This window comes from Mesocricetus auratus, unplaced genomic scaffold, assembly GCF_017639785.1.
Source record: "Mesocricetus auratus isolate SY011 unplaced genomic scaffold, BCM_Maur_2.0 Super-Scaffold_100018, whole genome shotgun sequence".
In the NCBI taxonomy this organism is placed as follows: domain Eukaryota; kingdom Metazoa; phylum Chordata; class Mammalia; order Rodentia; family Cricetidae; genus Mesocricetus; species Mesocricetus auratus.
Window position 1 is genome coordinate 3,167,649 of NW_024429199.1, and position 26,248 is coordinate 3,193,896.

A 26,248-nucleotide genomic window follows, 5' to 3' on the forward strand; every position below is an offset into this window, starting at 1 on the left:
GTGACTCACTGCTGCTAACTGAAAATTTTAGGTAGCAGTGACTTTAATATTCTGCAAGTTTTGCAGGCTTCCATTGTTAGATGATTTCTAAATGAGGCACAAGTCACAAAAGCATCCCCAAAGCTCCTTGTTGCACAGAGAAGGGGTGGGAGCCATGGCTGGTGAAAGGGTCTGATGAAGAGTCGGTGTCATTCATGATGGCTCCCACCTGGAAGCCATCAGAGCACAGCGCTTCACCAGATAAATGTCCCCTGATTACAAAACTCTTGTGAGGTCTGCAATCTGTCACATTTCTGAAGCACAAAAAACCTCCCACTGAGTCTAGAAGGAACTCAGGACACATCATTTCAAAAATATTCCAAACGGATACAATCATTACTTCAAGCCACAGTCACTTGGGGACTGTAGCTTCAGAGACAGCCACTGGCCTGATTTTCCTATATGTAACAAGCTAGATTTTTCTGGGTGGGGTGGCCTTCCCATACTGAGGCTGGGAAATAGCCTCTTTTTTTTTTTTTTTTTTTTTTTTTTTTTTTTGGTTTTACGAGACAGAGTTTCTCTGTATTGTCTTAGAGGCTGTCGGTCCAGCCCGGCCTCGAACTCACAGAGATCCGCCTGCCTCTGCCTCCCGAGTGCTGGGATTAAAGGGGTGCGCCACCACTGTCCTGGGAAATAGCCTCTTAAGACACTACCTCCACCCCACTCTGTGCCTGCTGCCCAGGTCCCCATCACAGATCTCCTGGCACTAACCCTGTAGAGGTCCATTTGACCTATTGCTCCCTCACAAGTTCATTTTTCTTCATCTTAAGATGTAACAGCATCATGCTGTGGCCACTTCTTAGGACGTCACTATCTTATGAAGCCTCCTGGGAAGTTTAGCAGAAACGCCGTCCACCTTGCTCTTAACTCTTGTGTTAGTTAGGGTCCTGGATCCAGATGTAGAGTCCGCATCACATTGGTGTAAAGAGTCTTTCTCCTACAGCTTCAAACACCAGGTCTCCATTATGGAACTTCTCACTATGTCAATAATTATATGGCCACTCATTCCTGGGCTCCTTGAGGCCAAGACTGTAAGCCCAGTGCCTTCCAAAATCCCTAGTCACATAGGTGCTCAGAAATACTTGGCCAATAACAACCCTAACCTACTTTCTGTACAGTGCTCAGTCACAGGGGAGATCTTAGAGGCATTTGTTCTAACCTCAAGCATTTGGTCTAACCTCAAGCCTTTCAGGATTAGAATGGTGACAACCATAGAAGCAAAATCAACTGTCCAGGTTCCAGTGTTAGCCACAGGACATCAGAACATGCTTCCTTTTTCTTTTGCTACACTTTTCCCCTCTCATGAGAAAGACACAAGAGACATCTAAAATGACAACTAAATGCCCCAATGCTTCTTTTAAGTAAAGACCCCTTTATATGTGTTATAAAGCATAAACCTAAAACACATATAAGATGGAATTTGGAGGCTTTCATTCAATAAATTAATTTTGTTGGATTGAGCGCATCATTTTCAAATTGTTTATATATTAAATACCTCTAATTTTTCTCCAGGCCATTAAGAGCGTTTTTAAGTTGTAATTAAGAGATCTGGTCTCCTATCCCCCATGTAAAGCCAAAATGTAAAATTAAAATTCCAGTATTTTAATTAAGCCTGGATAAGTCCACCCAATTAATTTGAAGCGACCAAATAAGATAAATTTCTGTAAAACACAGGATCTGATTTATCATTCTTTCAACCACAATTAATTCTACAGGCTTTTACTTCCATGTTTGGATGACAAGTACTAAAATTCCTATGACTCTCGGACTGCATCATGTTGGAAATAAGATTTTTAACCTGAACTAGTCTCCCTACAGCTCAGGAAATGAGTCAGGCACAATGGCACGCACCTGTGATCTCAGCATTCAGGAGACTAGCCTGCGCTGCACAGCAAGAGCCTCTCTCAAAGGAATGGATATTCTTTCCCATCCTTTGTAATGGGTGTCGCTGCCAGAGAGTCTCAGTACATTGCCAAGGACCAGTGGACTTAAGGATATAAGCATCCCAGACCTCCCTCTCCAGGCTACTCCTGCCCAGGGAGCATCCTATTATGATCTGTGCTCAGTTTCCAGCCTCAAAAAGCCCTGTCTTCTGCCACCTGTCAGTCCAGGACTAAGCATCCCTCAGACTTCCATCTCCTCTCAGGTCTGTGTTTTCCCTCGGATCAGGCAACATGAGAATGAACCTTCTGATCAATGAGTCAAGAGCCCGGGGGTCTCTTTAATGAAAGTTCTCTTGCCTTCTCAGAGCCTGACTCCACCTCACCCCGGAGCAGGGCAGAGGCTGCCACTGTGTGTCATGTCACTGATAAAGGCCATGCTCAGTAATAACTTAGGGCGCTCCAAGGAGAGGGAAGTGAGCACTGGGGTCATTGACTTCTCGCAGTAGCCCTCAGAGTCCCTGGCTTCCTCACCCATCATGGCCTGGCTGCCAAGTGCCGGTGGCTGGGAAGCACACAGGCGAGTGCTTCCAAATAGGAAAGGAGCCGTACCTCCAGATGACAGTTCTGTTTGTGACACACTTGACTGCCTACTCACAGGGACAAATCTGTCTCTTCAAATGGCTTTCTGAAGCAATTTTCTAAAGTGACTCTTTAAAACACTTGGGGATGAATCATTAGAACATTCCAGGTTGATGAGAGTCCTGGAAGGAAGATGACAAGCAAACGGGAGCCGTGTTCTCTGCTTCCACGGGGTGGGGGAAATTAAATAGTAACACTTCAGAGCCCTGCTCCCTATCCTGTCCCTATCAGGGGTTCCTCACAACCTCCCGTCCTAGAGGGCAAATTCTTCCTGCAGTGATTGGTCAGGACCTTGGCCATTATTCCCAATCCCATTGCTGCTGGAAACAGAACCTGAGTGGTGCTGATGTAGCTCAGGAACCTTGAGGCTTCTTCATCCAGGGACTGAGCAGGGCCTGCCCAAGGCTGGAGCTCAATATGCCATCGGGGACCCTGGGAGGACAGAGAACACAGTCAGTGTGTAAAGACTGAGGTCTGGGCAGGGAAGAAGGAATATCAAATTGGGCCAAGGCTACCACCATGTGTACACAGAGATGCTGTCTTTTAGGACACACGAGGGTATTGTAGTTAAAAAGCTGGTGACAATGACCCCTGGGGACTGTCTGGTCCTAGAAAAACTCCACCTGACTCCATTTAATAGTGCTTTAACTGTGTCTGGATATGCATGATACCACTTGACTTTGAGAGGAGAAAGGTCCTTAGCTCTTACTGTTTTCTAAGGTTAGAACTTTAAGAGTCTGGTCCCTAAAGGGCAGTTCTAGGGTTCACAGTACCAGAAAGCTGAAGCACTAGCTTCATGGAGAAGAAACACACAGCTACTTGGTCATCTTCCTTAGCACTGGGGGAAATGAACAATAACCCCGACTTCCGAGCTCGTGTATGTGGGGTGACTTTCTGTAGTGACAGGCATTCTACCCCTGTCAGCAGAGAGCCTGGGGTACTTCCAGCACTAGATGGTTAGTGGTGAATCTGAGCCTCATTTACGCAAGGGTGTGCAGCAGAAAGGCTAGTGGGGAAGGCAATGGTCTGGGGGAAGCACCAATGGGAATAACTGTGGGGCAGAGGACGCTCCCATCAGAAGTCTTTGCTGGAACTCATAGCTCCCCTCCTGGAGTGTCACCATTTGGAGACCCCCAAGAGACCCAGTGATTCTAAAGGGAGACAAGGACCTAGCCTACTGGACAAAAGGGCAATGGAGGGCAGGAGGCACTCCAGGGGCTGGCATGATGAATGACTAGCTTCAGGGAGACTTCAAGGGTCATAGCATAGGAGCGCCTACAAAGCTCAATGTGTGATGAGGAAGGGGGTCACAGGAAGGCTCTGGGACCAGAGAAGAAGCCATCATGTACCTATATTATTCTCCAGGCATGGATTGTGGCAAGATCTGTAACTACCACTATCCCAACCAAGCGAAACAGTCACAAGACACATGAACACAAATGCAATTGTCTTCCCTTAGATGGGGTGGCCTAGGGGACTCTAGATTAAACTGAAAAGGAGAAGGCGCAAGACAAGCAGGGTAGTCAGTGTGACGCAGGTGTCTTGGGTCTAGAAAAGCAGCTTTCTGTATAAGGATCTGAGGTACATGCAAACACTTTGGAAGTGATTAAATATTGGCCAGGGCTGGGCAGTATTAAATGCCTATCATTGCATAGCCCACAGGCTCAGTAGCTCCCAACAGACCATCACATCCTGAAGATCGTGAAGTTGCTCAAGACTGAACTAGCTCTCTGATCTCCTACTGGCTGCCTCTTTCTCAGGAGTTCATTCAAGGGACTTCAGCCTACAAAGGCTTAGTAGGGTCTTGCTTAGCTTATCACCCTGTTGACTTTGTCCTGAAATTCTTTGTGATTTCTGAGGCAGGAGGATAGCAAGTTCAAAGCCATCTCAGGCTACCGTGATGGTTAATTCCAATTGTCAACTTGATGACTTCTAGAACTACAGTTGACAGGCTTTGGGGCGTACCTGTGGGAGGTTATCTTGAGTAGATTGAATGAGATAGGAGGGCCTGCCCACTGTGCACAGCACTACTCCCGAGGCTGGGATCACAGAGTACGTCAAAAGAAGAAAGTGACCTGAACACAAGCATTCACTGCTGTCTGCTACCTGACTATGAACGCCATGTGACCTGCTGTTTCTCTCTTCTGCTGTGACTTTCCTGCCATAATGGACTGTAATCTCAAATTGTGAGCCAAAATTGACCCTTAAGCTGCTCTTGGCAGGCTATCTTATCGAAGCAATAGGAAAGAAACTAAGACAGCTATGAAGCAAAGCTCTATCTTGGGGGAAATTCAGCCAGTCTGCTCTGCGAGGCGCCTTTGCTGAGGACAGCCCTACCTTACAGCTGTGGTTGTCCTGTGAAAGTGGAGCAGAGAGCATCAAGGAATACTAACTAAGCCACCTTCTGCTCCTCATTGATTTTCTGCTTCTCTTATTAGATGCTTATAATCATTCAGTCAACCAATATTTATCAAGCACCAGCATGGACCAGGAAAGCATAAATGTTGCCTTGTCACAGTCTTTATTGAATCGAGAGGACAGAGCACTTTCACAGATCTCTTCTAGAGCATTCACTCACAATAATGAAAGAAAGACAAACATCCACCAACTTTGTCACTAGGTGGCTTGGGCAAATGTCAGACAGGCACTCAACAGGACACTGGAAACCTTCACACTGATGAACTGAAGAGAATTTCGCAGGGAGACTCTTTACAGAGGTGTGGGCAGGTCTTAAAGATGTGTAGGAGGAATAAGTTGGCACCTGTGGCTGGTGCGCTGTGGAAGAGTCTTTGTCACTGTAAGCATGTGTTGTTCTCAGTGTTAATAAAAATCTGATTGGCCGGCAGTTAGGCAGGGTTTTCAGGCAGAGAGAATGCTGGGAGGAAAATGGGTGGAGTCTGAGGAGTCTCGGGCCACATTCAGAGGAAGCCACATGAGAAGTTCATAGAATAAGGAAGCAAGTCTAGGGACAGCACGTAGATTAATAGGAATGGGTTAATTAAGTTGAAAAAGCTGGCTGGAGACAAGCCTAAGCTATTGGCCAAGCATTTATAATTAATAATAGATCTCTTAGTGGTTATTTGGGAGCAACAGAGACACCAAGGAAGCCCCTGGGAAAATGGTATGGAGAGGATCTCTAAGAGAAGAACACAGCCACTCCTATTACAGATACCACCTTATCCGCCCCATTCACCAATCTCCTGCCTCCTATTAGCCAAATCCACAGGGAGGGACACTGAGACTGGCCCCTGCAGTGAGCCCCACTTCCCCCACCGGGGTCCAAGCTGGTGGAGTAGAGTGGAGGTGCCATGGAAGCAAGATTTGACCCAAGAGCCCGTCCTTCCTTTACTCAACCGTCCCGGAGGCGCTTGAGCCAGGCGCTCGGTACCCATCTAACACAGGGTGTCACCCGACAAATGCAAGGTAGGGCTCTTAGGTTCTCCGGTGGGATTCTCCGTGGTGTACAACAGGGACACAACAATGCAGATATGGATCATGGCGAAGGGTTTCTACGGCTAAAAGCCCCCAAACACGGCAACGTCGTTCCAGAACTATTAAGAAAGCACACTGAACCCAGCAGCAGCAGCACACTGAAGCGACTTCACAAATCAGTAATTGGGAATCCCTCTGGTTAAATGCAGGATTATCTTTCTGCAACCCGATACTCCTCATTTCCAGCTAAGTGTTGACCACACAGAGGCTAAACACAGCTGCACTGGTGGCTAACCTAAATCGAGGAATCCCAGACAGACGGAGGGCTAGTAGAAACACTCAGATAGCGATAGAGCTCTGGCTTACGGCTTTGGTTTAGCTGTTTAAAAAACATCTCACATAAAGCAGTGCTCTTTCTAGAATCAATCTGACAGCAGGTCGTGATTATTTCCCCATGGAAACCATTCGCTTTTATCATCTCTTTCAATTATCGTTTGTCTTAATTCTCCATTGCACACATCAACATAATGCCCTTCCCAAATTCCCACAAACAGAATTCTATGAGCACCTTCAAACACCCAGGCAAGTTTAACATAAAAGAGTAAAACCTATCGTTTTCTTTAAAAAAAATTATGATGGTGGTTCTGCTCCACACAATTTCCTAAATGCCAGGGTGCGCTGTGTGCCTATTATCCATGTACCTCAACTGTCTAGTGACCATAACAATGTCACTCCATCACTCCCAGGCCCATCTGTCCATCAGACGACTCTGGAGGCAGGTAGGGCAGTCGCTTAGCAGCGGGCGGCTGCAAGGAAAATCACTTTGTGTTGGTTTGTCTGTTTGTTCCCCACAGGCCTGTGTGGAAATGTCAAGTGCAGCATTACAATGAGACGTCACACAGAGGGAGCCCTCACTCCGCCCCTCACCATGGGAAGGAAGCCCCTCTAGGCCTTTGAAATCCATGCTCTTGCTTTGTGAGACCCCAGGCATTCACGCAGAGCTGGCGTGGGGTGGGGGTTGGGGGTGCTCCTCTTATGTCAAGAGCTTCTCAGGAGGGAAAGCTCCTAAACTCTTCAGGAAAAGGACCCATTCTTGTTGTGGGAGACCTGCCTAGCACTTACTCGAGGTCTGTATCTTGAAAAGAAAGCAGAAGGCTTTTTACATAGAATTCCAGACATTAAGATCGAGGCGGCAGAAGCTGCTCGGCGGAGCTGGCCTCCATCGCCTCGTGCTGTTTTGCAGACATTTGAGGTTCTACTTTCCAAAGGGCAAAAGCCGATCCCATGCAAGGGGCTGACAGTCACATGGCTGCACCAAGCACAGATGTGAGGTTTGGGGATATTTTTATCATTTATTATCCCCACATTATATTTTGTATCTTTAAAAAAGAACAAACTGAATGTCTCAAAGCCAGGAAGCTGGATTCTAAGATTTCATTCCTAAAAAACAACAAAAAGAAAATATAAAGCAGTCTTTTAAAATTCTTCTCTGCCTGCCAGCCTGCACTCATTAATTCAAGACAAAAGCCTCCAGCTAAACTGGTGGTAATCAAAAAAATTCTTTTTTTTTAAAGCAGGCCCACCCATGACCTAGAAAAAAGCCACCAGCGCTGCCTTGCAAGAACTGCCTTTGACTGGAGATTTAGAATAACAGTTTCTTCTTCACAAGTAGTTCCCTCACCCTCAGAAATGACCTCATGCAGCCGGTGAGGAAACTGTCAAACTAAAAACAGAGGCCTTGGAGCTTTGAGATAGACATGGGGGCACTGGGAGCTTTGAGGTATGGCTTCGCTCTGTGGCCCAGGCTGCTCTTAAACTCATCATCTCATACGAACCTACACTTGAAATCCTCCTGCCTCAGCTTCCCAAGTGATAGGATTTATAAGCATGTGCCACACCTGGCATGGCAGTCCAGCTCTCTAGAATCTGTTTTTATACTGGGATAGGTAGGGGAAAGAGAATTTTAAGATAAAGCAAACAAAAAGAAAGCATTTTTTTTCTCTAGGCCCATTCCTTCATGTTTCCATGGCACAGTTCATTTGGAAAGTTATATATAATGGGTGATTTAAACCATCAGGGTTTTGGTCATTTTTTATCAATGTACTCCCAAAAGCACATTCTCAAGAGCCTGGGAGGTTTTAGAGCCAGCCATTTTCCACCAGGAGAGCAGGCTAACAACTTTGGCTATGCCAGAGGAAAGGGACACAGCTGTACATCCTTGATTCAAACTACACAAGACACGGAGCTGAGTGTGTGTTGACGTGTTCATCAGGCAAGCCAAGGCTTTCTGGGAAAAACAAACCAGAACAAGTAAAATAGATTATTTAGCAATTGTGTGGTAATTGAGATCATCTGTTGGTGGGCAGGGAGCAATGGCCGAAGGAAACTGTTCATTCCTCTTGGCAAAGAGAGGAGGGTGGTGGGAGCCATGAGTGGAGGGGAGCCACACGGTGGTTTCAGGACAGAACATAAATCTCACCACGTGAGGGTTTGCGGGATTCAGCCCCCTGCGTCCTATGCTGTCCTTTGATACCAGACTGTCCAGGCCTTCTGATACTGTCGTGGTTCTCAGAGTCAGCTTTACTTAGAAAGAGCAAGGACTGGTCACTTGTTTTGTAGTGATTCCTCAAACACGGGTACACTATCAAAAAGTGTTGAAATGAGAGTTGAGTCTCAGGTCTGGGTCAGATGGCTGAGCACATCCTCATGACCCATGAACACAACCATGAACCCTGGTTGGGAAGCAGAGAGTAGTCCTTAAAAAGATCACACGAGGAAATACTTGCAGGCGGATGGGGGCAGGGCTAGAATTCATAGTACCATGGAGTCAAATACAACCTCTTTCATTCTTTGCCATGGTGCTGTTCCCACTCGGAACTGCTAGCACAGACAGAAAGCCCAGTGCAGACCTCCCTCCCGTTGAGTCTAAGCAAAGGAAGGCAACTGCTATTCCCCCAGAGAGAGCACAAAAATCTCGTATTCCCCAACTTTTCCTGTTCTTCATTCTTGCACCCCAACTCCAAGACAACCCCACTAAACTGGTGAAAGCAAAAGTGGAACCCAAAAGACCTCCAATATTCAGAGGAAAAGGTGACTCATGGTTTGATCTGAGGCTGTAGCTCCAAGGGGTGGTGTGTCTCTGCTTGCTCCACTGGCCTTGGACTGAGCTGCAAGTGGGTGGTGTGTCTCTCCTTACTCCGTTGGCCTTGAAGTGAGCTCCAGCCACAGAAATGTGCACCAAAGCTGGGAAGAGGGTGATTTTTTCGTTCCTAAACCTCTGCCCAGAGAGTTAGAAGCCCTAGGGAAGCAGATGACACTGGGGCCACTGGGAAGAAATTGCAGTTGAGGAAATGCCACAGTCATTTATGAAGTCCAGTCCATTGTCCAACTACGCATGCTCAGATCTGACAGACCCCCTGCCCATGTTCCAGACTAACTACTGAGGTACATGCCGAGGAGTAGACCTGAAACACACTACTAACATGTTCCAAACACTGTTGACATAAAGCTCATCCTCATCCCGACACTGATTGCCTGAGAGAGAAATGATTTAGGAGAAGGAAGACTTGCCTTGGTTCACAAGTTCAGGCTTTCAGTCCGTGGTCGGTTGATGTGGTGATACATTATTTATGATTTAATAAAGACTGCCTGAAGTATCAGAAAGCAAAGCCAGCCACACTAGTTATCTGTAGAAGCTAGGAAGTGGTAGCACATACCTCTAATTCCAGGACTCAGGAGACAGGCAGATGGGTCTCTCTGAGTTCAAGACCACCCTGGCCTACACAAGAATAAAGAATAACAGAGTTCACACCTTTAATCCCAGCACTAGGGAGATGGAGACAGAAGGATGTGGCTGGGCAGAGAAATGAATATAAGGAGACAGGAATTCAGAGCTTTTGTCTCTGAGGATTCATGGAGACAGGACTGTCATTTCAACTGGGAGGGGTAAGATCTACTGGCTTGCCTGCTTTGATTTTCTGGATCTTCAGCTTGAAGTTTGAGCCCCAGTATCTGTCTTTAGACAATAGCAAGAAAAGGCTGAGTCTGTGTTAATGTTGTAGCCAGTGGGGCTGGGTGAAAAAGGACGGAAGCAGCCCAGGTCGCTGGGTCCCTCTTCCCTGGAATGCTCTCTGTCAAGGCCAGGCCCACCTCACCTCCACCTAGTCCATCTGCTGGTTGTCTCTGGTAGCAGTGACAGCAGCATGCACGCTGAAAGCCACAGCCAGAGAGGCATTTTGAACCCTCTCCCCATCAATCTGCCACCCAGCATCATTGCCCAGAGTGTGGGCTTGGAGGCAAGGGATGAGGGACCTAGAAATCAAATCATCTCTGACAGGAAAAATTGCACGATAATTCAAGCAGGCCCTGACAACGTTTAGGAGGGATGGAGGAAAGGACGAGGAGGAATAAACACTCTAGATTTATTTTCAAAGTTATCTTGGTAAGTTGGAAAGTGAAGCCAAGCAAATTAGAGTAGGGTTTGTGTTCTTATACCGACATCTCTAAATTTCCCCACATTTTCTGTGCATGTCAAAATGGCTCTAATCTGGGTGAGATTGAAGACCCCAAGGGAGAGCTAAGAGAATAAAACACCATGTATTTTTGGATTTTATCACAGGCAATAAAAAGAGAAGCTAGCTACCTGGAATAGATCCAGAGAGAGCCGGAGGTTTCCATTAGTTTGCATAATGCAGATGCTATACAGTATCTGCATACACAATGGGGATCCAAATGTCAAATTAGGGATTTTACTGAGGTTACATACCAACTAGAAAAGGAGAGGCGTTTAATTTCTTTTACAAGTAAGTGTGTATAAAAATGTTTGCCCAGGAAAGCAAGCAAAAATGTAGGATAGTATTAACAATATTCTTCAAAACTGTTTTTGCTGTCTCTCTCACACATACAAACATAAACATACTCTTGAACATGCATACATAAACTCTTTATAACATGTTAGGTACCAGGATTCTAGGAGCTTAACATCATCTAAACCAACATGCATCTTCTATGTCAATGGAGTTGTCTAGGAAAAAAACCTATCAGTACCCCCCAAACTCTCCTGAGAACATGCGCCTCCTAGGACAGTACCCCTGTAAGACCATCTCCAAGATGTCCAAGTAGCTGCCAAGATGCTGGCAAGAGGGCAGGAAGGAAAGCCATTGTGTGAGACATGGAGAAGGAAACCAGAAGGGGGATGAGCAAAGGGAGTGGGGCTCTCTCTAAATCCCTGCGCCTCCCCACAGGTTCAGTGAGGACCCACAGTGCCTCACAAGGGATTTCCAGGATCTCTTTCATAGCTCTCAACTGTGTAAATCCTCTAACCTCATCCAAACCAGGAAAAGTTCTAGACTCTACACGAGGAGCAAGCTTTACCCTTAGTCACCACGTGGAGGGAATGTGACAGAAAGAATGTATCCAAGCACATACAGAAACACGGAGTGGTCCTGTCACCCAACAGCCACCGCCACAGATGGTAAGTGGGACAGCAGGCACGGGTGCAAATACTGAGGGGAAGCAAAGTCCTCACTGGAGGTCTGCTAGAGTGAGGCTTGAGCAATCTTCCACAAGGAAGGACATGTGGAGGACAGCTCAGGCAGGTATGAGGGAAAGAACCAAATGCACCCAGGATCCCAGCCAAACCCCATACCATTCTCGCCATGGTTAGGAATAGCACTCGTTTCCTGGCAAGGCTGTCACATGCCATTGAAAATGCCTTCAGGTACACAGAGCTGTGTGTGTATGCATGTGTGCAATTCTCAGTGTTGAATGTGCATCCGTTCACATTAACTTTTTCATTTTATACTGTCCACATTTCATAGCATCACTCTCTGACCCTTAGATACCGATAGGGTATTTGGGAGCCTCAGGAAATCCTACCTGACAATTAGAGATAAGACTCTGGTTCTGGGACATTCTTTGCATGGTTCTATATTTGTAGGACATTTTTCTTCCTGAATGCACTATAAATTATGGGGCCTGACATGTTAGAAAAAGACGCAGGGAAGGCTTTCTGTGGGCACCTGCCAACAGCATGAAGCAAGGCAGGCAGGCCTGGCAGGATGCCTGGGGAACCCACAGCACTTAAGCCTCAAACCTAAATGCAAAGAAAAATGTGCCATCTTTCTCACTAAGTGCCCCTTTCTGATCATGAAGAAGAGCCAAAGGAAGCAGACCTTCCTGGGGTCAGCTGTTATTGGCTTGCTGCTGTGTAACTCTCTGGATTTGGGGTTCTTTGCCGCAAGACAGCGAGACTCTCCCAAGTTGGAAGTGAAGCTGCCAGTAGCAGGGACTTACCAAGACCTTGTCCCCATTGCAGGCAAGAGTAGAGGGGGCAGATTGCAAATAAACAGATCAGATCCTAGCCTAGGAGATTCTGCAAACATTTATAATGGTTTCATCTGCTGCAAGATTGTGTCTTCTAATCATAACAGTGAAGCTGCACCCATGAACTCTCAACAACTTGCTTACCTGAACAAGACTAACAGAATGATAACACTAGTCGACATGCCAGCATGGACCGGGGCAGTTCCATGTGGTCCCACATCTAGGAGCTCCCACACAGGACGTCCAATCCCAAGTGCTCAGTCCTAGACATATGTTCATGTGAGCAAAGTTAAATAGATTCAGCCAGTTATATAAACATTTGTGACTGCACACACACATGTAAGTAACAAAAATAAATGAAGGGGAGATCATGAACTTGGGAGGAGAAGATACTGGTGGAATTGAAGAGGGGGGGAAAGGGTAGTTTGTGCACAAGGATCCCAAAAATCAAAATTATCAAAGAAGAAAACAACAGCTTTCTTTCACAAGGAAGAACTTGAAACACACACACATATAATATAGAAAACACAGTCTACTTCTGGCTTTAAATTTTACTTGTGTTATTCTTGTAGATAATAATTGCCTTGAAAGGAGCCTCACGCATAACCTAGACCAACTCCTTCCTATTATAATCAAAGAAAGTGAAGTTTAAAGAGGTGAAGTGACAACAAACCCACACATAGGAGGTGGCACTTGGATGGCTAACATCACCCTGCTGCCCCAATACCAGCTCTGTTCTCTTCACCACATGTGATTTTCTTGATCCTGTAGACAGGACATGCTAATAGCAACTCCAGAAGAGTTAGCCAGCATTGATAGATTCCGTGACGTAATGGGAAGGAATTTATAAAATTGTTCATCCATAAGATATGGGCCACACTAGGAAACTCACTATTGGATCTGACAATGCCATGGGTAATTAATGCTCAGTAGTTAAGAAGGAGGGTTAAACTGTTCACTTAAAGGACCAGGTAGTGTTGCTGATGGGAATGCTGGTGGGGATGCTGGTGGGGATGCTGGTGGGGATGCTGGTGGGGATGCTGGTGGGGATGCTGGTGGGTGGCGGCATCAGGACCACACGAGCCCCTGAATAACAGCAACAAGAGAGACTTCGCTCTTCACCACCTCCGCTAATCCACACTGGGTATGTAGCAAGAGTGAGAAATAAAAATGTGTTACATTAATCCTCTCAGATTTTAAATCCACATGAATGCTCATCACTGTAGCTTCACCTAGCCTGTCCTGACTGGCACCAAAGAGGAAAAAGATGTTTACTGAATTATGACCACATTTCACAGGATCTTCCCAATGCCACATATCTTAGGTTTTCTATTGCTGTGAAGAGACACCACAACCATAGCAACTCTTAAAACTGAAAGCACATAATTATGGTGGCTCACAGTTCAGGGGTTCACTCCATTGTCATCATGGCAGGGAGCTCAGCAGCGTGCAGGCAGACATGGTGCTGTCTATATCTTGAGCAGAAAGTAACAGGAAGTGGACTGTGACACTGGGTGGTATCTTGAGCATTGGAAACCTCAAAGCTCACCCCCCCCATAGTGACACACTTCCTCCAAACAGGCCACACCTACTCCAACAAAGCCACACCTCTTAATAGTGCCACTCCCTATGAGCTTATCTGGACCAATTACATTCAGACTACCCCATCACACCTTCAGAGACTGAGTAGAGGGTAAAAACAAACACTTGGCTGTATAGAGATTTTTGAATAGAGAAAGAAAAGAAATACAACCAAAGACCATTCCGTGTTGATACTCAGGGGAGGTAGATAGCATTCAGAAGTGCTATCTACCCATGAGGAAATTTGGGTGACAAAACCAATCCTACTGTCTGGTCTGTTTTCTAAGTGCATCTGGCCTGTACCACAGTGAGCCAGGTCTTTCTCCTCCTGCCCAGAATCCTCTTTGTTATTCACCAGTCAGTTCAAATCCCGCTTATCCTTTGGGTCCAGTGTCAGCCATTACTGTTCTCTGCTGTGTGTACAATGGACAATGCAGGGAAAATGCTTTGCAGTCACTGCTCTTGCCTCTCACTTTGTACTTACTGTTTGGTATGATCAGATGCAGGGGAGTCTGCTTACCCAGATCACAAGCCTTATGAAGATGCCACATGTCTTGCTTCCCATGCAATCCCCACAGAACTGGTTCCAAGGGACATTTCTACATTGGTTTAAATGCCAGAGAGGAAAGAACACGATACATCTCTTGGAGTTGAGAATAGCTTTTTTATTAATTTGAGGGGAAAGTAGGAAAATTCAGTAACTGGGCTTTGTAGGAATACCTTAAAGTAGCTAAATATAACTGTTCTTTACTCAGACAGAAATAAGTTGCTATGAATTCTGGATTCAGTTCTGTTCACATAAAAATAAAAAAGCAGGGGCTGGAGAAATGGCTCAGCGGTTATAAAGAGCACTGGCTCCTCTTCCAGAAAACTCTGGTCTGATTCCTAGCATCTATAACTCCAGTTCCAGGGGATCCAACACTCTCCTAGAAGAGCCTCCTCAGGCAGCAGGCGGGAGGGTAGTGCCCAGACATACATGCAGAAAAAGCACCCATGCATAGGAAGATAGACAGACAGACAGAAAGAGAGAGAGAGAGAAAGGGGTTGATAGATGATAAACTAGATAGATAGATAGATACATACATAGATAGATACATACATAGATAGATAGACAAATAGATGATAGACAAACATTTTCAAAGATAGATTTATTTATTTATTGTGTATACAGTCTTCTACCTGCATGTCTACCTACATGCCAGAAAAGGGCACAGATCTCATTACAGATGGCTGTGACCCACCATATGGTTGCTGGGAATTGAACTCAGGACCTCTGGAAGAGCAGCCAGTGTTCTTAACCTCTGAGCCATCTCTCCAGTCCCAGAGACAACATTTTTTTAGAGTTCAAGGATGACAAGTGGATTAGCCCAAACCTTGAGGAAACTTCAGGAAAGCAATTTGGAGAACCTAAAACATATCATGAAAGATTAGCACCATGGACTGAGGAGGTGGCTCAGTAATCAGTGCTTGCTATTTGACAACCAAGCTTGAAAATTGGAGTTCAAATCCCCAGAACACAAAGAAATGGCAGGTAAGTGTGGCTGTAGGGGATCCCAGAAGCAAGGTTACTAACTAAACTAGCCATATTGCCAAGCTCTGGACTCAAGTAAGAGACCCTGCCTCGATGAGCATGGTGGGGAGCAACCGAGAAAGACTCCTGATGCCAACCGTGGGCCTCCACATTGGTGCACACACGTATGCACCCACACACATGCAAACATACACACAGGTATGCAAAAAGGGATTTGTGGGTCTGGGGACGTAGCTCAGTGGCACAGTGTTTTTTTCTGTAATGCTGAAGGCCCTGGGCTTGATCCTCCAGTATCACCCAAACCATAAACTACTTTCATAAAATTTTAAAGGTTAAATATTTAAGTACTAGTAGGAACACTTTGGAAGGTTGAGTCAGGGAGGCTGGGACAGTCTCAGCTGCATAGGGTGTAGCTGCAGGTTGGCCTCCAATCCTTCCGCCTTGGCCTCGGGAGTGCTGGGGCTGCAGACATACACCAGTACAGAAACATTCTAGCCTGTCTCCACAAATCAGTTAACTGACATTCACAGTCTCTCTACTGTGAGCTCCTGCTGCTCACAGCTTAGTTTATTTTCTCTAGCAATCATCTGGTTCATTCCCAGACCAGTTCATATCATTTTTACAAGTTTTTGAAATGACAACTTAATTGATCATTAGGCAAGTCCGTGGAGTGTGTACATAGAAAAGAGCGGTTCTGGTTCTCATAAAAATGAAGTCAGCAAAGGATAGGTACTGCTTACGGTTTCCGAGATGCCCCCCACAGGCTCGTGGGAGGCTCTGAGATGTCCCCCATTGGGCTTCCAGCTTGAGGGGGAATTTGGGGAAGGCTGAGAAACTCCTCGGAGGTGGGTCCTAACCAGAGTAGGTGGGTCACTGGAATATTGCCCTGCAGGTTAGAGCCGCCTGCTCTAGAGCCTGCTCTCTGCTTCCTGGCTGGTGCCATGTAAACAGCATCTCCAGTAAACACTGCCATGAACCTCTGTGGTGCCTTTCCCCACTGCCATGGACTGCAAGCCCGGAGGTACAAGCCAAGATAACTCTTTCTTTCCTTAAGCTGCTCCTGGCAGGTATTTTCTCACAGTGACCGTTTTAAAATGTTGTATTAGGTCTGGATGAATGGACTATGAAAGTATATTTAATTACTGCAATCTCAAAGCAAAGTATTCTGCTCCTAAATTGCCTCACAAATATCAAGCCATTGCTCTATTTGAAGACACCAACTGGAAAAGGTGGGAGATGAAGTCTCAATGGGTTTTTTTGCAAGAGAGGTTGCAAAGTAATATTGGCAAATAAATACACATGCGCATTTTCCGTTAGAGTAGACCTCACACACGTGCGCTTTGTGATGTATCTACCTTTTCTATAACTGGCCTAATTACTGCCAGTGGGTGATTGTGGATGCCAGGCTGTGGCTCAGCATGGTAACAGAATAGCCATAGAGACTGCACAAATGCCAGCCAGAGATGGTGCAGTGCTATTGCCCCTCACAGGAAGGTGCCAGCCCAGTGTGAATGTGTGACTGGAGAAATAGAAACATAAACCAAAATGCACGTGAGGTGGCTCATGACTTCTCTAACTTATTTTCAAAAGAAATGGAATTTTTCTTCAACCTTCAAAAATGTGCTTAGCATTGACTAGTTTGATAGCACAGAACAAGCACTTGCTTACAAATGAAATAACACAGAAGTCAATAGAGGGGGTTGGGAGTGGGGTGGGGGACTGGCTTCTTCTAGTCTGATGAGAAAAGGGAAACCCAGCTCTTCTTCCTGGTATAGCTTGCAGAGGCCAAGGCAAACAGACCTGGCCATCTGTACGATGCACATCACAGGGCTGGGAAGGGGTTGGCTGTGCCCAGCCTGGTGGGGAATGGTCCCCACTCTACAGGCTGAGCTCCACGGCAGCACCCTCCCCCTCTCTGGAGTTTCACTCAGCTCAGCCCTGCCCACAGTGAAGAGTTTCCTATAGAGAAATACCCATTGTACAGGGGCCACTCTCAGTGAGAGGAGAACCATGTCTGTCCTTGTCTTGACCTGACACCTCCCAGAGGAGTAACCTTTCACAGAAATCCCTCACTAGGTGAAACCTGTATGTTCTGGAAATCCCATGAGTCATTCGGAATCCCTTCCACAAGTTTACAGCTTCAAGAGGGCTCCCTTCACCCACACACAATGAAATCAATTGTTTAAACCTCATCAGGGAGTTCTGTGAAGAATCACTCCTTGGGGAGGTGAGAGTTATGTTAAGACATGGACAATCACCAGGCGGTATTGGCGAACGCCTTTAATCCCAGCACTCGGGAGGCAGAGGCAGGTGGATCTCTGTGAGTTTGAGACCAGCTTGGGCTACAGTGCCAGTTCTGGGACAGGCTTCAAAGCTACACAGGGAAACCCTGTCTCAAAAAAAAAAAAGATCTATCACTAATGCACAAACTGGCTTAGTGGAGCTCATATCTCATATGGAGAGATACCATGCCTAGCCTAGACACGGGATGTGGGGGTGGGGAGGTGCCTTGGTCCTGCCTCAACTGGATGATAGGACAGACTTAGTAGATAGACTTCCTAGGGGAAGCTTTACCCTCTCCATGGAGTAGACAGGAGGAGCGGGAGAGTGGAGGGAGGGGGAATTGGGATTAGAATGTAAAAAATAAATTAATAAAAAAAGACAAGGTCAGTCAAGGTTGACCAGAGTATCTGCATGTGAGTGTGTGTAAGGGTGTGAGTGTGGTTACACATGTGTGTATGAATGTGTATTTTAGTATGTGAGAGTGTGGAGTGTGGTTGTGCATGTGTAGAGGACTAAACACAATGTCCCCTGACAGTTTCCCCACTCTGATGTCCCTTTTCACTCTGGTTTTGGTGGTTATTTTTTTTAACTTTTTGTTGCAGACTGCAATCTGTTCCTATTTCTTCACTTCTATTTTTAAGTTGAAATTTTTTGGTTTCAAAATAACTATAACCTAAGAATTCCCTGGTTAAAAGACATGGAAAATTGAATTTCCAACATCCCTTAACCCACTCCCTTCATGCTGGTATGGTTTTGTTACTAAAGCATTAGAAACATGTATTTCTGGTTTTACTGTGACGTTAATGACTGCACCAAACACATATATTTAACTCTCGGTACCGTGTCTTACCTATATTTCAAAAATAAAATTTACACATGTAGACGGTTCATTTTTCCATGTTTTTGTCTCCATACATCACCATAACAAGGAAACTTGATGCTGTATGGGTGTTAAATGATGCCAGTCTTCACTGGCTTTTCAGTCACTGGCTCTGTTCTTGTAAATAAGAACATTCCTTGTCCAAGAATAAGACCCAGGCATCAGGTTTTCCAAAACAATTCTCTGTATCCAGGGTACCCAAATAAATTCAAGCCATTTCAGTTTCAAAACTCATGTAGCTGCCTGCTCCCGTTTGAGGGTCCTCTAAGTGCACATTAGTTAAATAAGCATTTTTTTGCTACTTTTGTGCAAAATGAATATTCACCACTCAAAAGAACATTCCCCATCATAATTACATAATCAGTTCAAATTTGTTTTTAAGCAATGTAAGGCATACTTGAAATTCTACCTAACAGAAATAGCTAAAGCCAAACTCTAAAATATGTTAGTTGACTTGGAAAATATCTTAGATGCCCAGCTTCAATACAGAACCTGAAGTCTACAGGAATCAACATGTTTTTCCGCAGTCTAGATTTCAACAGTAATAACTGATAGCAGAGAGTAGAAATGACACCACCTGGCCACAGCCAACCTTGGGCTCATTTCATCTTGAACCCGGAAAGCAACCAGGCTCCCAATTGATGGAAGGGGAACATACACACACACACACACACACACACACACACACACACTACATAAGCCCCACTGGGGTAGCAACAGAGCAAATCTTTGTAAGGTAGAAAGGGCTGTCTGAACCTCTACACAAAAATCATTGCAAGCACAAAAAGTCATTTTGATGACAGTGATGAGGAGAAAAAGAGCTCGTGTAGCAGAAATCCTAAGGCGATGTAAGCAGAATAAGAAGTCGCTGCTCTAAAAGATACAATGGGCTAACAGAAGTGCAGACACTTGTTGTCTCTTGCAAACCCTGGTGCTTTGTGCCATATTTTCTGCCAAAGTTGCGTAGTGCCAGCAAGCTCCTACCAATGGTACCTCGAGGTTCTCCTTCATCTCCAAACACAGCCTGGGTGTGCCAGACTCCTCAATGTGCTGGTAGGCCTGAAGAGCTGTGGGAGCTTCTGAGAGACTACACCAGGAGCCGTGTAGAGAAGCAAACACATTGACTGCACAGCCCTGCTGAACCTGGCCGTGCCGGTTGGTGAGTACCCGCAGGCTGGAGTACCAGAGCCCTCTCAGGGTTCACTTATCTGTATCTGAACAGAGCAGAGCTTGGAGTTTCACGCCTGTGAGTCACTCATGGGTTTCTAGGAATCTTTTCAAGTCACACACCACAAAATGTGCCGTTTTGAGTGTACATTTCAGCAAAGTTTTATGTAGACAAGTTGTACAACCACTGTCACCTCCAGAATATTTTCTCAATAAGAAACTGTTCCCAAGAGCCATCACTTCTATTCCCCCTACACATAGCTTCTGACTCTACATTTGTCGTTAGGTGGGGTATGTGGTTTGTTCAACTGTTTTCTTTCCCTTAACACAACGTTTCAAGGTTTATCTGCATTTTAGCATGCATCGATTCTGATTGGCTAACCCACATTATGCTTATTCATTCACCAGCTAAGGGCCACTTGAGTGGGATTTTATTTCTGGATATTATAATATTTCTCTAAACATTTCTGCACAAGTTTTGTGTGAAAAATAATATGCTTTATAGGGCTGGAAGATTGCTCAGTGGATAGAGCACTTGCCTATCCTGTGTTCAAGGCCCCAGAACCCATGTAAAGCCAGGCGTGGCACACACCTGTGTAATCCCAGTGCTCCTCTGGAGACATGGGGGGGTGGGTACAGGAGAATCCCCGGAAGCTCACAGGCCAGCAAGTCTGGCATACGCAGCGGCAAATAACAAGAGACTATGTCTCAAACAAGACGAAGAGCAAGGCTGGACACTGGAAGTTTCCTCTGACCTCCTCACATGTGCTAGAACAGGGGTGTAGTTCAACAGTAGAAGCCTTGGCTAGCACACACCAAGCTCTGGCTTCAGTCCCCATCACCACCAAAGGAAAACCAGCTCTGCCTGCGGCCACTGTGGAGCTTAACTCACACTAGGTCCGGCCTGCAAGGGAAGGGGAAGCAGGGAGATAAACCACTCAAGCTTAATGAAAAACAAAGGGGGCATGTGTCGGGAGTTTGGTCGTTAGAAGCTCAAGAGAGTGGAGAGGGATGTGATAGACTGAAAGCTCAACGAAGGAAGGAAAGCATTGGTGGGTGTAGAAGAGAAGGCAAGAGCTGTGTAGTAGGAGCCTGAGAAGAGAGGACAGCCACTAAGACGCCCCAGCCGGGAAAACTTTGAAGACCTGACTTTAGAATGGTATTTGGTTTGAGCTGGATTGATCTCTCTAGGTCTGTATTGCTGTAAGAAGTGGGCTGCACAGGCCAGAGAAGAAACCCTGAACTAGCCACAGGAATTAGAGACATGGTCAGAAAATGTAAGTCAGACATTTTCGGCATATTGTACAGAAGGAAGGCTACCAACCTCCTCATGCATGGGCTCCTGCCATTTGCATGTAAGTACTAAAGGGGACTGACCCCAGACTCTGCCCGACAACCCTACGGTTATATTAGAAGTCAAGAGACCTAGTAGACCAAACCAGCTTCAGACCACTCGATATTCATTCCATGGCTATGGCCACATGACAAAGACCTTCAAGGCTTTGTGGAAGTGGTCTCAAGGATTCTCAGCATCTTATTGGAAGTCTAGAGCCATACAGCAAATGAAACAACTCTACGATGAGCACCCCCAAGACTTGATAGACCCCCTGAAGTTCTGTTTTCACCCCTACACCAAACAGTCACATTTAGGTGGCCCGATGCCACTGCCACAGCAGAGGTTGGCAAATTGTTCTTTATAAAGTCAGGTATAAACACTTCATGAGCTAAGAGGCAAAATTAAGGATATTAATTAGGTGTTTATTAGACAAGATAAAAGAACAATTTTACATTTCTAGTGAAGACTCCAACAGTAATTAGACACAATTTTTAGTAATGTAGACCTACTGGCACAAAAAAACTAGAACTTTTATTGTTTATTTTGTCTCATCGGTGTTCAGGATTGATGTTTCTAACATAAAAATGACTGCAAATGTCCATCTGTAAAAGTAATTCTAAGTCACAGGCCGCCCAAGGACTCCCAGCCTGATGCTACAGTCTGAAGCAAAGTAAATGCTGGCTGTTTTGTGGCAAGATCTGTACTGTTTCACCCTGTCTCAGAAATGAGTGGCCTCGAAGGGAATGCAGTGGGACACTTGACAGATTCAGGTGGTTTCAAACCCATCAGCTAGCCAGGAGCAATAAAGAGATGCATTCTTCCAGCCAGTATTACGGAGTGCCTGCTACGCACAAGTACCATCATAGTCAGTTCATGGAGCTGTGGACAAGTCAGATGAGCCCTCTATCTTCATGGGAATGAAACTGCAAACAAGAAAGAGAGAGAGAGAGAGAGAGAGAGAGAGAGAGAGACACAGACACAGAGACACAGAGACACAGACACAGACACACAGAGACAGACACAGAGACACAGACACAGACACACAGAGACACACAGAGAGACAGAGAGGAGCTTGGAACTTGGCGTTGTGGAGACAATAAAAGTGTTAAAGTGGGTGAGGGGGCAACCCTAAATAAAGCAGGTGATGCCATGTGCTTTTCTCCACATGATCATCGGTTCAGCCTGTATCAGATGTGTTGTATTTTTTTCCAATTAGAAGGGGTGAAATAGATTCTCATGATCTGCCCGTCCTGCATGTTAGTGGAGTGGATCATCTTTGCACTTTTGGAGTATTTTTGTGATAATGAAATCTTTCTGGCAGAGCTGCTGGGGCCTTGCTTGCCCTGGGTAAGCTCTGCCACTGAACTGCACCCCCAGCCGTCCCTTCTAGTGTTAATTCCTGCAAAGCCCTCGCTTGTTCTCCATGTCTCCTTTTCCTTTCTGTTGATGCATAACTGACTTTGCAACATTGCACCGGAGCACTTGACCAAAGCAGCTGATTTCCCTGGGGCTCCTGGTTTCAAAGGTGTCAGTACACAGAGAGGATGGAGCTGGATGGAGCAGTTCCCATCATGGCACCAGAATGCAGAGAAAAAGGAGAGATGGGAAGAGGCCAAGGAAAATCCAGACCCCTAGGACCGCCAGAGATCTAATTCCTCTAGCTAGCCTTGGCTTCCCTGTGTGAGAATGGGGACAGGCCCTACCCAGCCCTACCCAGCCCTACCCAGCCCTACCCAGCCCTACCCAACACAACGGGCTCTTCCCAGTCCACTCAAACTGTGCTCTGCTTGAAGGAATTGTATTCCCACAATGCCAGGCACAACATTCATGAGTACATGTTGTTTGATGTGTTAAACTGAGCTTATCTTTAAAAGACATACAGAGTACTGAGTACAATATTATTCACTCAACATGGCTGGACCATAAGACCAGCAAAACAATTTATCCATTAACTCTTTAACCCATGAGTGCATCATCTGGCCTCTCTTGAACTAAAGAAGTAGTAGGGTGCTTATATATCAGCTAATAGATTTGTAAACATTTTGAGGAAAAAATATATTGTCAAAGCTTGGAATTACATTACAACACTAATGCAAACCAAAATTATTCAACAGCACTCTGTTGTAAATTTTAAAAAAAACTTGCAATTAGTTTTGAGGAAACAAAATTACAGTAAATGCTGGACTTTGCACTCCTCAGACAGCACACCTGTGACTTTCAGACATTGCAAACCAGTGACCATTTAGAAAGCATCATGTCCCAGTGTCAGGAAGTCTCCGGATACATTTGCCTCCGCTCCCTCATTCACAGAGCCCTGCGGGGTATGTGCTAACAATTTTGTTTTGCAGAGGAAGAAAACAGGCAGGAGAAATGGCTCAGCAGTTAAGAGAGTCCACGGCTCTTGCCAGACACCAAGCTTCCTCCTTCAGTTTTCAGCGCCCACATTTGGGAAGTTCACAGTTGCAACAGCTTATAACTCCAGCTCCGGGGGTCCATTGCCCCTGGCCTTGGAGGACACCTGCGATTGCACGCACATAGCCACAGGCAGACATGTACACCAACACATAATTTAAAATACTAAACTTCTTTTTTTAAGAAAAGAAACTGAAGTTCAGAAAATGTACATCTCTTGTTCAATGTAGGTTTGCCTGTTAGCCCTACATTCAACATGTAAGGGAACAGAAATTAACCCTCTGACCTCAAGCATAAAAATAGGGTCCCTAGGCCTAAGTGCTTACCCAAGGCAAGCAAAGCCCCAGCTCTGCCAGAAAGATTTCGTTATCACAAAAATACTCCAAAATTGCAAAAGAAGGGAAAGACAGAAAATAATGTGTGCATAGCCAAAGATGATCCACTCCACTACAGGCCCTGGTTTGACTCCTAACAAAGAAAGGAAGACCAGAGGAGCCAGAAGCCCATATCACAGGCAAGCTACACATATCAGAATATGTGGATGACATTTTAGGAAATCCATGCTGCAGGTACCCGAGGATCTTGCGTGTTATTATCATTATTATTAATCCATACTCCACTCACAAAACACGACAGAAAAGGCCACGTCTGCAGTCGCATTGCTCTGAGCTCTGAGAGGCCGTGCATTTTACTAAGCAGGGATTTTAAGTATCCCTTTTCTACACTCAAAGAAGATGAGAAATAAACTAAACCACTTGCTGTTGTACTGTGAATGCAGGCCTCAGGTATGGCCACTGATCTGTTAATTTCCGTTAACTTCAAGTAAAATTGAGAAAATGATCACTGTGGCTTTACACATATGGTGTTTGACTCCTCTTATTGGAAGCCTTCCACTCTTTTACACACATGGATTTTTATTTTAAAGATTCAGTGTGTATGGATGTGTGTCTGTGTGTTTTGTGTGTGTATATACACATGTGTGTTTGTGTGTGGTCTATGTGTGTGCATGTATGTTTGTTTATGTACCTGTGTGTGGTCTATATATGTGTGTGTCTGTATGTGTGTGTCTATGTGTGTGTGTATGTGGTTTATGTGCATGTGTGTATGTGTATGTGTGTGTTTGTATGTGTATATGAATGTCTGTGTATGTGTTCTCTGTGTGTGTGTTTGTGTGTATATCTGTGTGTATGGTCTATGTGTGTGTATGTGTGTTTGTGTGTGTGTGTGTGTGTGTGTGGTCTGTGTGTGTATATGCATTTGTGTGTGTGTGTGTGTATTTGTGCGTGTGTGTGACTATGAGCATATGCACACTGATACTCCTGGAGGCCACAAAAAAAGAATCAGATTCCCCTTGGAGCTGGAGTTACAGGCAGTTGTGAGCCATCTGACGCGGGTGCCAGGAACCAAGCGCTAGTCCTCTAGAAGAGCAGCAAGCGCTCTTCACCCCTGAGCCATCTCTCCAGTCCTTTACTTTCATGGTCTATTTAACAATTCACTTCCTCCATCTGCTCTGAGCAGAACTGAACATAAACAATGTCAGTAAGAGCCATTGTGGCGAACAGATTCCAGGATGGGCTCCAGCACGTTTGTAAGATATACATTAAGTCTGTTTTTATTGCAGGCTACTACTAAATTCAGACTGCTATTTCATTTCAGATCTCAGCCCCTGAAAACCAATAACCATGCTTTCTTCAGCACTGTCAGACACGCAAATAAGCAAGCAGCTGGAAACATAGACACAAGGCATGGCCTAGATGGTCTCCACACAGACACGCATGATTGAAACCACATAGACACGCATAATTGAAAGCTACATTCTGCAACGACATTGTCCTGCTCATCTAACATGCCACCTGTCTTCTGTCACATGGCAGGACAGAACTGCTGGCATGGGGTGGCTCTGGACATTGTAATGTGTACAAGAGAGAAACAGGTCACTTCCAGGCTTTTTTTTTTTAGATTTAATCATATGCCTGCATATGTTTATATGCACTCTGTGCGTACAGGAGCCCAGGGAAGCCAGAGAGGGCATCAGAACCCCTAGAACTGAAGTCACTAGCAATTGTGAACTGTCTTGTGACTGCTGGGAACTGAACCCAGGCCCCAGGCTGGGGCTTTCAATGATGTCAGACAAGACGCAAGAGAGCACCCACCCCTCTGCTAAGGTGAATGGAGAGATGGTGCTGCACTTTCAGCCTGGAGTCCAGAGGTAGGACAATTACAGCACACAGCGGCATGACACATACCCATCCAATCCACAAGGGATATGTGGCCCAGCCAGAAATGAACCTACAATAGCGTGAGCCCTGACCCTGGAGTGTTATTTGTGACAGCTGCAAGCACTGTCCCCTCCTTCCTGCTACCCCAAGCAAATGGCACTATGAAATACGGTTTGGTGTCTCTAAAGATGAGCAGTAGATCTCTGTAACTCAGTATCTGAAACTGAATATTATCATCTTGTCAGGGAGAGATCCTTCAGCCCACAGTTCGCCCAGCCCCCAATCATTATGTTCCTAACCCTGAATTAAACAGACCAGGCAAAACTGAAAAGGGAAAGTTATAGCTGTAAACCTCCAAAGATCCAGCTCTGATTCACTGCCCTGTCAAGGTTCTTCGTTGTAAACAACAGAAGCCACTCTAGCTAGCTAAGCAGAAAGGGAATTGATTAAAGATTTATTGGCTTACAGACACCCGAGTGCAGGAACACCATCCCAGACACACTAGGGTGGGCTGGGTACAGA

At 45.6% G+C, this 26,248-nt stretch overlaps 1 protein-coding gene across 4 annotated transcripts in view; it reads right to left on the bottom strand.

Moving 5' to 3' along the window:
- Positions 1-26,248, bottom strand: part of Mettl24 (methyltransferase like 24) — a 111,397-nt gene that overhangs the window by 76,824 nt on the left and 8,325 nt on the right. For 2 of the 4 annotated variants that reach the window (XM_005073245.4, XM_040728167.1), the window contains exon 2: positions 2,895-2,993. The exons of the other annotated variants lie outside the window; for them this stretch is intronic. In XM_005073245.4, coding sequence (XP_005073302.1) covers positions 2,895-2,993 — 99 coding nt within the window. The remainder of the gene's footprint in view (positions 1-2,894; positions 2,994-26,248) is intronic. 4 annotated transcript variants of the gene reach the window in all.